The sequence below is a fragment of the Lissotriton helveticus genome, chromosome 5_1, assembly GCF_964261635.1.
Source record: "Lissotriton helveticus chromosome 5_1, aLisHel1.1, whole genome shotgun sequence".
Lineage (NCBI taxonomy): Eukaryota > Metazoa > Chordata > Amphibia > Caudata > Salamandridae > Lissotriton > Lissotriton helveticus.
In genome coordinates, this window is record NC_136065.1 from 640736553 (window position 1) to 640748684 (window position 12132).

Consider the following 12132-nt stretch of genomic DNA (forward strand, 5'->3'; position numbering starts at 1 on the left):
ATGTTCCAAAGATTACGAGTTCCAAAGACTACTTGGGACCGCATTGTAATGAGAATCTCTCTCTCTCTATCTCACTCGCCCTGCACAAATTTAACGGTCCCAGGACCGAGTGAATCACTGATGCCTGGGTGTTGTATTATTATTATTTTTTGGGGGATACTCAAAACGCTTAGATTCAGAGCATCTATTTACATACAATACTGATGTTTTCCGTTTTTAATCCCTAGGTCTGACGGTGTGACAGTACTTTTGGCTAAACTCCGGTCATTGACCAACCAGGTTGTATAAACCATACTCCTGAGCTCTCCTAAGAGCACTTATTAAGTATATGAGCACCTTTTTGGTCCTGAAGAATTGCCCTGTGTGGGCATGAAACATGTTGACCATGTTGGAGGGTTGAAATGAGGCCATACTAATGGTTATTCTGGGCCTCTATACCCCTCTTTGCACTTTTTAACAAAGTGGCTAGCAACACCAATAAAGGTTTCTTAGTGGACTACCCAACTTTTTTTAAACCCACATTCTGCTCACTACTCCACCTGTTTTTGTACCTCACACACCAGAAAATCACGGCAAGGAACAAAAGAACTCCGACAGAGAGTAACACACGTTGTTACCCGTCAAGCATTGCAGCGCCGGCTTCACGCAGGAGCAGGAAGCCGATGATGCAAACAACATCAGAAAGTGCTGAATGAGACATGTCATCCAGCCCTGTAGTTGTATGAGGTTTCTTAGTTCCGACAAGGGACCTGTTGCTTCCCAGACCTCCTTTCCCTCCACTATCTTCACTGAGAGAGAGACTTCTTTACAGCCTTTTATCTAGGGGAACTTTGTACAACCCCATTTGTTACATGAAGTAGTCCTGGTGATGTAAATGAGAGGACTATACAATCACCCATACACACTTTGGGATCTCTACCGTCCCAGCCCACCCGTCTGGCCATCTTAAGGTCTGTAAAAAGTGTTCCCCCCAACCCCACTTTAGAATTTAGCCAGTTGAGAGATTTATCCCTTAGTGACTCCGATGTTTCATGTTGGGGGGACTCTGTTGGTGGAGCATTAGCCAAAATGATCACATAAGGAGTAACATCTGGTGGCAGATCTAATCTATCCCTGGCAAAAGGAGAATACTTGGGAGTTCTACCCCCGCATACACGTTAGATTTGGGAATTGATGAAATCCCCTTACTAGTAACCCCCCTCATAACTGTAGCCGGGATAGCTTGTAACTGGGTCCCTGGAGTTGACATATCATGATGTGGCTTGGAAGGTTGCTGGTACACCTCACGGGACTCCTTCGCAGTGTGCTGTACTAAGGTTGTATGAAGCATGCCATCAGTGTTAACAGTATGTTCATCCCTCCCAGTCCCAGTACATGTATTTACTGAACCCAATCTTTCCGCACAAGATAACACGGCACATTCAATGGCTTTTAAGCGATCGGTAAGGCTGCCTACAGAGGTTTTAATAGGATCTAAAAGTTCATGTACGCATACCACTAATGAAGAACAAGCCAGGCAATCTAGTGGTGCAGCAGACCGACCCTTATTTAAATCTCTCTGAGATTTTGAACATTGTCCTGTTTTCAAGGCAGTTACCTTCTTTGATGGCTTCCCTTTCCCATCATACAAAGTCGTATTATTCTTTGCCAAAGTGGGTTTAGTAATTTTGGAGCGCGTAGATGGAGGACTTGAGCTTAAGGTGACCAGAGAAGCTTTAGAAGAAGTTTGACCTGACTCATCTTTATTCACGACGTCGTGGCTAGTGGGATGTAATTCCGGGAATGATTCCAAATCCAAAGATGTCGGGATACATTTACTTAATGATTCAGTCCCATTCTCAGTGCATATGGTTACTGTTTCCTCCACGCTTAGTATTTGCTTTTTGATGGCTCCCATTGCTCCAGTTATAAAATTCATAATGGATTGCCGTGATTTAGGAGGTGATTTTTCCTTTTCCACATGACCAGATAGTATGTTAAAAATGTACTGCAATTAAAAAGACCCCGAATAATCTCCCGATGATAAACACGTCACCAAACAAGGGGACAAACACAATTTACAGGTTACAGTACCTTTTCAGAAGAGTCCTCACTTGCACAGGGGGCTGATGGAAATGGATCTCCGCCAAATCTTGCAGAAAAGAGGGGGGCCAGCCCTGCCTCCTCCTGCCACACTGCGGGATCCCAAGCCCTCTTTTCAGCACCTCCTGGCACGAAATACATGCGTTGGCGCCTCCCCGGCATGTAGAACTCTGGGGATTGGAGTCCCCTGATGGCGGCAGCAGGCGGTGGCAGGCAGTGACCCCAGGCACACAGATATGGGCTCCATCGGACGCTCTTGGGGGTCTCAATATGTTAGCTAGCACCACTCCTGCCCTGTCTCTCTCTCTTTCTCTCTGTAGGCCCGCGCAGTGGCGTATTTTCCCATATGCTTAATCTCGTCATTGGCTGTTTCCTGGAATTCTGCCAGCTTATGATTAATGTCAGACCTCTTTTGTGCTCCTTCCTCTTCATGCAGGGCTCCCCACATGGTGGCTATTTTCTTCTCTAGAGTATTGAACCTGCCTCTGATGGCGCCCAACACTCTGTTTTTTAATGCGCCTCCAGGCGCGGTGAAATGATGGCAACAGCTCCTGCCACTAGGAATAATTACACGGGCTCTGCGAGGGCTAACACCACCACCAAAGGCACAATACCGGGTATCATGAGGATAGGCTTGCAGAGAAAGTGATCTAGTACATGTTTTAGCACTGCCTCCTGATATTAGAGGATTGCCCTTTGCAGCCCAATTCTGCAGCAGAACCTTTGGGGCTGCTATGATGCAGGAAGAAACCACAAATGAATCATGTATCTGCAAGGTCACTTGCAGGTCTTGGGATTTGTCTCAAAAGTGGACATGGTATAACCAAAATGTTCTAATGGGAGAGGATGGGCTTCAGGGGCTGTGCATAAAAGAATGTCCATAAGTACAAGCTCACTGAGCAGCTGCACAGCCCAAGTACTAAAAGTAGCTTTTACAGAGGCACAGCAGGCAGCTCTTGAAGCTGAGCAGGAGGCACAGAAACACAGTGAGAGCATTGATCTGCTGACTGGCCCTCAGGTTGCCTCAATGAAGCAATACACCAAGCTTTCAATTGCTGACCATGGTTTACCAGCTGCACCCATAGTGTTATGCAGTTCAAAGAAAACCACTGACTTGTCCAAGTCAGACAAATGGTTTGTCATTTTGATGTTAATAACGAAGGAGCATACTTATGAGTTTTGTGGCACAGCGCAGTATAACAAATCACCTTGCTGGTTGCTATGCATCACAGGTAAAGGGCAGGAATGTACCATATTTATCCAATACAGCACATTCCTGTCCTAACCCCCTGTGCTTGCGCCATTTTGGCAGCCTAGCGCCAATGCAGCCATGGTGGAAGCGTGCTTGTGTTATAGGAAGTATTGTTTTTGTGCAGAAAAAGACAACTTCCTGCACAAAAATAAACTTAAGGGGCGTTTCCCTCTTTCTATATGTGCCTCAGAATGCAGCACACATAGAAAGAGGAAACAAGGAGGAGAAATAAAGATATTTCTCCTTGTGACACCTCTCTTGAGGCGGCATATATTTTTGGCACATTCCCAGGTTTACATGGTCTTGTAAATCTGAGAATGCATGAAAAACCATGAGAGCGTGGGAACACCAATGCAACGCCCATGGAATGCATACCCATGCAGAATAACGTAACACAGCGATTTGCAATGTGTTGCGTGACTCCAAATTCTTAGAGACATTCATAGTAACGCAAAGTGGCTTTACGTGGCTTCAAAAATATAATTTAACTTTTGTGTCGCTCATGTACCAAGGTACGTGGTGCAAGAGTGACACATACATGGTCATATATATGGGCCTTTGTGACTAAAATTACCATCTTAATGAAGGCTGGTCAGTAAAGATATTCAGCACTCTGATTAGGGTTTCAGTAAAAATCATTGTTTGAGATGTTATCAAATCAAACAAAGGGGCTATTATAATGACGGTTTTCCCGCATCCTCCGGGCCGGCGGAAGCCACCGCCGGCCCGGAGGATGCGGGAAAACTGCCGCGGAGCCTCGAAAGACCCACCGCCATATTAGGATGGCTGGTGGGTCTGTCATTCCGTCCGCAGCTTTTCCGCCGCGGTCGCCTTCCGACCGCGGCGGAAAAGCTTTAACATGGCTGGCGGTGTCTATCAGACACCGCCAGCCATATTAGGATGGTGTAAAAGGCATGCTTTTCCGCGGCGGCTTTTCTGCCGTGGAAAAGCATACGGACCTTCACTTCGGGGGCCCGTTGCGGGCCGCCTGGGTGGAGGTGGGGTTGGGGGTGCACATGGGGGGTACCTATGGTACCCCCCTGCATTTGCGTGCACAAAGCAGCAGGCACTGCGCGGTGCCTGCTGCTTTGTGCATGCAAATGCAATGCATGCATTTTTAACCTTGTGGCGGGTGCAGCTTGAAGCTGCACCCGCCGCAATGTTAAAGATAGAGGATGTGACCGCCACCCTGGCGGTCACATCCTAATCAGCTCGGAGGGAACGCCGCAGCCCTTGCAGACGTTCCCTTCTGCTCAGGGGTCGCGGACGGACTCAAGTCCGTCTGCGATCATAATTGGCCCCAAAGTTAGAATTCTTTACTATCCTCAAGGTATCTGGCGCGAATTGCTAAGAAACATGATATGGATTTACACAAATTTTGATACAAAGCTGCCACCATTATTTTTAACAGAGTCAGGTTGTTTAAGGGAATATGTAAGGAAATGTAATCAAGCAAAGAAATAGAAATCAATGAGATGTATGTGGATTTTCGTAAGACATTTTCGTCGTCTAATATTATTATTAGATCATCTGCTATATTAAGCAGTTGAGTAAGTTCAAGAATGTGTTTAAATTGCTTAAAAATCTTAAACACCATCAAATATTGAAGTACAGCAAATTGGTCGCTCAATCAGTCTAGACAGAACAACCCGTTTTAAAAACGTATGTTTCACATTAATGTGTATTTGATTCCTCCATCCAGGATGGTGACCTCACATTCCCACTTGAGTCAGTCAAAAAGCTGAAAGAACTCCTCCTAGAGGTGCAGAAGGGATCCTTGGATGAAACTGGAGAGCACAAGCCCCTTGCGGATAAAATCGAAGAACACATTAATCCACTGCACAAGACTGAGTTGGCAGAACACCGCAGAGAAGAGAGAGCTGCAGAGGTGAACGTGGATTTTGTAAAGGTCTGCACTCATCCTGAGTTACCAAAGGAGTTCTCACAACTATGCAAGAAAGGGAATGCACCGGCTGTCATGGAAAGGCTGAGTACGTTGGCTATGAAAAGATATATACTTCTTTTTATTTGCTTACTTTCCTTTCCCTATTCCCCAGCCTCTCCGTTGCCATTCACATCATGTAAACTGTGGTATCAAACTGTCAATTTTAGGTCTGATCCCATATGGCTTTTCTTGCCAAGCAGCACCACCTCAGAGGGCACCTCATGAACAGATGCCATAAAGTGGCAGCTAAGAGTAGTGATGCTGTTTTACAAATGCCACAATTCATAAACTATTTCAAAAAGGGGGTGGTGATGGACAGAGTATCTGAGTTAATCAGAACACTCCTACCCAGTCAACAGATCAGGGCTTGATCCATCACCGGTTTTTAGCTCACTGCACCATCCCAGTTCAGAACCTGGCTATATGCAAATTAGTCTGTCTCTGGCCCAGTGCATCATGAGAACAGGGCAGACCAAACTACCAAGCCAATTCTTCACTGGAAAGGAAACAAGCTTCCGGGGACCGGTTTCTGGCATTACAGCCGTCTTCGGCCCGGCTTGCTTGAATCCTGATGGTGCAGTGAGCAAGGGACTCATGTCTGAGCATACCCTTCCACACTTGTGGGTGCCAAAATAATTTCAAAAAGGGGGTGGTGATGGACAGAGTATCTGAGTTAATCAGAACACTCCTACCCAGTCAACAGATCAGGGCTTGATCCATCACCGTTTTTTAGCTCACTGCACCATCCCAGTTCAGAACCTGGCTATATGCAAATTAGTCTGTCCCTGGCCCAGTGCATCATGGGAACAGGGCAGACCAAACTACCAAGCCAATTCTTCACTGGAAAGGAAACAAGCTTCCGGGGACCGGTTTCTGGCATTACAGCCGTCTTCGGCCCGGCTTGCTTGAATCCTGATGGTGCAGTGAGCAAGGGACTCATGTCTGAGCATACCCTTCCACACCTGTGGTGGCCAAAATAATTTCAAAAGGGGGGTGGTGATGGACAGAGTATCTGAGTTAATCAGAACACTCCTACCCAGTCAACAGATCAGGGCTTGATCCATCACCGTTTTTTAGCTCACTGCACCATCCCAGTTCAGAACCTGGCTATATGCAAATTAGTCTGTCCCTGGCCCAGTGCATCATGGGAACAGGGCAGACCAAACTACCAAGCCAATTCTTCACTGGAAAGGCAACAAGCTTCCGGGGACCGGTTTCTGGCATTACAGCTGTCTTCGGCCCGGCTTGCTTGAATCCTGATGGTGCAGTGAGCAAGGGACTCACATCTGAGCATACCCTTCCACACTTGTGGTGGCCAAAACAATTCAAAAAGGGGGTGGTGATGGACAGAGTATCTGAATTAAGCAAGACACTCCTACCCAGTCAACAGATCAGGGCTTGATCCATCACCGTTTTTTAGCTCACTGCACCATCCCAGTTCAGAACCTGGCTATATGCAAATTAGTCTGTCCCTGGTCCAGTGCATCATGGGAACAGGGCAGACCAAACTACCAAGCCAATTCTTCACTGGAAAGGAAACAAGCTTCCGGGGACCGGTTTCTGGCATTACAGCCGTCTTCGGCCCAGCTTGCTTGAATCTTGATGGTTCAGTGAGCAAGGGACTCATGTCTGAGCATACCCTTCCACACTTGTGGTGGCCAAAATAATTTCAAAAAGAGTCCCTTGCTCATTGCACCATCAGGATTCAAGCAAGCCGGGCCGACGACGGCTGAAATGCCAGAAACCGGTCCCCGGAAGCTTGTTTCCTTCCCAGTGTAAGAATTGGCTTGGTAGTTTGGTTTGCCCTGTTCCCATCATGCACTGGGACAGGAACAGACTAATTTGCATATAGCCAGGTTCTGAACTGGGATGGTGCAGTGAGCTAAAAAACGGTGTTGGATCTAGCCCTGATCTCTTGACTGGGTGAGAGTATTCTGCTTAATTCAGAGACTCTGTCCATCACCACCCCTTGTTGTTAAATATTTTGTCCACCCTAAGCGTGGAAGGGTATACTCAGATGTGAGTCCCTTGCTCATTGCACCATCAGGATTCAAGCAAGCCGGGCCGACGACGGCTGAAATGCCAGAAACCGGTCCCCGGGAGCTTGTTTCCTTCCCAGTGTAAGAATTGGCTTAGTAGTTTGGTTTGCCCTGTTCCCATCATGCACTGGGACAGGAACAGACTAATTTGCATATAGCCAGGTTCTGAACTGGGATGGTGCAGTGAGCTAAAAAACGGTGTTGGATCTAGCCCTGATCTCTTGACTGGGTGAGAGAATTCTGCTTAATTCAGAGACTCTGTCCATCACCACCCCTTGTTGTTAAATATTTTGTCCACCCTAAGCGTGGAAGGGTATACTCAGATGTGAGTCCCTTGCTCATTGCACCATCAGGATTCAAGCAAGCCGGGCCGACGACGGCTGAAATGCCAGAAACCGGTCCCCGGAAGCTTGTTTCCTTCCCAGTGTAAGAATTGGCTTGGTAGTTTGGTTTGCCCTGTTCCCATCATGCACTGGGACAGGAACAGACTAATTTGCATATAGCCAGGTTCTGAACTGGGATGGTGCAGTGAGCTAAAAAACGGTGTTGGATCTAGCCCTAATCTCTTGACTGGGTGAGAGTATTCTGCTTAATTCAGAGACTCTGTCCATCACCACCCCTTGTTGTTAAATATTTTGTCCACCCTAAGCGTCGAAGGGTATACTCAGATGTGAGTCCCTTGCTCATTGCACCATCAGGATTCAAGCAAGCCGGGCCGACGACGGCTGAGATGCCAGAAACCGGTCCCCGGAAGCTTGTTTCCTTCCCAGTGTAAGAATTGGCTTGGTAGTTTGGTTTGGCCTGTTCGCCTCATACACTGGGACAGGAACAGACTAATTTGCATATAGCCAGGTTCTGAACTGGGATGGTGCAGTGAGCTAAAAAACGGTGTTGGATCTAGCCCTGATCTCTTGACTGGGTGAGAGTATTCTGCTTAATTCAGAGACTCTGTCCATCACCACCCCTTGTTGTTAAATATTTTGTCCACCCTAAGCGTGGAAGGGTATACTCAGATGTGAGTCCCTTGCTCATTGCACCATCAGGATTCAAGCAAGCCGGGCCGACGACGGCTGAAATGCCAGAAACCGGTCCCCGGAAGCTTGTTTCCTTCCCAGTGTAAGAATTGGCTTGGTAGTTTGGTTTGCCCTGTTCCCATCATGCACTGGGACAGGAACAGACTAATTTGCATATAGCCAGGTTCTGAACTGGGATGGTGCAGTGAGCTAAAAAACGGTGTTGGATCTAGCCCTGATCTCTTGACTGGGTGAGAGTATTCTGCTTAATTTAGAGACTCTGTCCATCACCACCCCTTGTTGTTAAACAATTCATAAACAGTCACTGTTACTATAACGTGGCATCCACATTTCATCTCAATTTTTCCAATCATGCTATATGTTTTACAGTCATGATTGTATTAGCTATGTGAACATATATAAGCTTTTGTAGATTAAACATACACGTAATAACTTTTGGTTGACTTTTTGAGATGGCCTCTACTGTTGCTCCCCCACCTCATCAAGCACTCATCTGTGCTTTTCTTGATCCTGTGGGTTGTATCATCTAGTATAGAGGCAGCTTTAGATATGAGGACAGAGTGCAGGCACCTCTTTTAACATTTACATTTTTTGTGTTCTATATCACTATAAAAATATATTTTAGTGTTTTAAATGAACTACACATTGAAGAACAGATAATATAATTTAGAAAATTCAAACTTTCATAGAAGAACAGCAAATTCACTATTTCAAGGTGGTACTTTATAACTACAAATGTATTGACAAAATAGTGGAAAACCAGTTTGAAATAATGCAGGAGAATGGGAAAGAGTTCTAATCCATGAGCAGAAACGGAATTGTTCAATATATATGTTTTCACGAGGACTGCATTTATCTAATTTGCTTTTCATGTGACTTTTCCATTTTATAGTGGTCTACAGATTATTATTTTGAATTTTCTCAGATTCAATAGTAATTTGCTGTTCTCCAGATAAATAGCAAGTGGCTCAATTCTTCTGTGGCGTCTTATATGGAACCACAAAATAGCACAGATTAATTAGTGTAACTCGGGGCTCAAATTATTGCTAATCGTAATATAAATTCCGAGTTGATGAAACTACCCATACGCTAGAAAAAAGGGACCTCACAAATATTCACAATCATGTAGATTGTTTTGATGGATCAACACTAGATTTTCATTATAAACAATGTTTAAGTAATTGAGTTTCTTTTAGAATCATTAAATGAAAGCTTTTCTTAGATGCACATTCTGAAAATCCAGATGTTGTTATGGCCATCTTGTACTATGGTTAGACTTCCCTGGTCCAGGTTGTGTGAGGGGAATGGTGCATGCTCGATCCATGCTAGATAAACTGCTGTGCATGTGTATAAATTGGAGAATTTGCAGCGCCAGGGCCATCCTGAACATTTTATAATGATTGATCACCATAGGACCACTGTTGCGCACATCTCTGATTGGAAAGATGTTAAAACGTAGTTCTGGGTCTAAATGTCTATTTTCCTTGAATCTAGCCTGGCTCAACCAGGGAACCATACAAGCATGCACTGCCCCCCAGCACTGTCGCCCCTAAATTAATTAATTTCTACTAACATGACATTTTAGTGGCCTGCTCACAAAACGTCCAGTTTTTTTATGAACTGTGGACCTCATTTATGAAAAATTTTGCATTGCTGCAATAAAACAGTGATGCAAACGTTTTTAGTGCGCCCTGATTGTGACGCGATGGATGCAACATATTTAATGCACGGTGCTCAATGTCGCAAGGAATGACAGATGCGTTAGGAATCCTGATGTATCTGTCGGCGCGAAAATCAAGCATTGCTAGAGTTGTGTTGCAAGCATGACGTAACTCGAACAACGCATGAGGTTGGCCTAGCCCCATTGCACTGCGTCACCCTTATGCCTGCTATGAGGCAGGCGTAAGGTTTTGACACAGTGGAGTCCTAGAAGTGTAGCAGTGAAATCTCACAGATTTCATTGCAACACTTCTACGACCAATTTCCCTGAGACACTTCTACAACCCTTTTTTACGTGGCAACGCCCACACTGCATACATTATACCTGAAGCAGGAATAATATGGCGCACAGATTTACAAGGTGACACATCTGCCTAGATGCATCACCTTGGAAATATAGCACATTGTTTACGCCGCTGCTGCATCATGAACAGTGACGCAACGGCGGCGCAAAAGTGTGGCAAGTCCTTCATAAATAAGGCCCTGTATTTCAAGGATTGCCTTATTTTATCGTTAATATTGTTCACGTGGGCCTCGATCATGAGCGTGACAGTCAATTCTGATATATGTGGTAACTCCTGCAAGAGTGCAAGTGAAACTTGTGATATTTACTGGTAGAAAATGTTTGCAAACTCCCCTTGTCATGCCAAAGGATTCTTAAAAGATACCATTTATCACACATACTCATAATTGGAGCCTTAGCGCAACTAATTAATTCACCTCCCTTTCCCTTGTTGCATACCTGACCTTCCAGAACAGACACTACTCATGACCTTGTACATTGTTACTTATGCTTTTTCTTTTTTCTCCCATCAGTGTTTGCCATCAGAAATGCAGATGTTTGTGAAGTCTGTGCCAGTGCTGCTTGTGCAGGTTGCTGAAGATGATGGCTTCTAAAAAGATGGACCTTTACTCAGAAAATCTATTTACCTTATGACATCACGCTTACAGCGCTAAAATTGCTGGACTTCAAAGCGAAGCATACATGTTGAGGCATGTTTTGAGCAATGACTTGTTACTGGTCACTATTTTTACTCACTTATTTCTGCTTTTCATAAAAGGAGAAACATGTTTATTATGTTATTACATTCACTTTCTTATTCGGTGTACTTGTACATCTCTTTTTGCACCTGAAATGTAATTATGAATAATAAAAGAATGAAACCTGCCTAAGCGAACTTTGAATTTGCGTTTGGATTTAAAAGATATATTTCATGTGCCAAAGTAAATGTGCCTATAATGCTCAAAGAATTTCTTTAGAAAGTAAAAAGTTATGCATTACTGACTGTTAATTGACCGCCTGCAGGTACGGGTCGATTAGATAGAAACACATTATTAGGTTTATTTGAATTTAGAAACAAAAGTGGAAATTGAGTTAAAGGTGTATTTATTGACGTTGTGAAAACCCCTGAAAGATTTACGCAGGAGTAGTGCCAAGATGTGTTACAGATTTGGTGCCTGAAGTTATACCCTTTAAAGTGAGCAACTTGGCAGGCATTACAGATGTGCATTGCTGGAATGAAGAAGGAGGAACAGTTAGAATTGTAGAAGTGCTATAAATAAAATCTGGTTGTAGAATGCAGAAGGATGAGAAAAGAAGTTATCTGCTTCATTTGTACTTTCTGAAAAGATTTAACACGTTTGTATATTCTCATATATTTGATAAATTAGAGCATTGGAATGTTGAGAGCTCCATTGGAGAAAATGGAGTAGCTCGGGTTTATAATGGCTGGTATAAGCTGGGAGCTCCAACATTCCAATGTTTGTCTTCATGTTTCTCCCTTTTTAATTTAGAACATTCTACCTTTAGTGGGAGCAATGTTCTAATAGCCTTATAGCCCTTCTTGCTCGGAGTATACCGGTTGTTAAAGGCCCTCCCTCGTCACAGGCCATTGCGTGCGGCTCAGGCCTATAACTCGGGTCAACAGCATCGTTGTCAGGGTGGTGATGGGCGCATTAAATGTTTCTAAGTTCATGATTCAAATCTGTAACTTCTAACAATTGCCACTCAATGCAGTGTTATAATTTAATATACTAAACTAACATGTGTTGCAAAGATCA

The 12132-nt window shown here is 44.5% G+C and overlaps 1 protein-coding gene across 1 annotated transcript in view; it reads left to right on the forward strand.

Annotated features, from left to right (window-relative positions):
- LOC144754807 (guanylin-like) overlaps positions 1-11249 on the forward strand; it is a 45503-nt gene extending 34254 nt beyond the window's left edge. The window contains exons 2-3 of the mRNA XM_078643033.1: positions 5037-5325; positions 10888-11249. Coding sequence (XP_078499159.1) covers positions 5037-5325; positions 10888-10952 — 354 coding nt within the window. The 3' untranslated portion in view covers positions 10953-11249. The remainder of the gene's footprint in view (positions 1-5036; positions 5326-10887) is intronic.
- Positions 11250-12132: the final 883 nt, after the last annotated feature.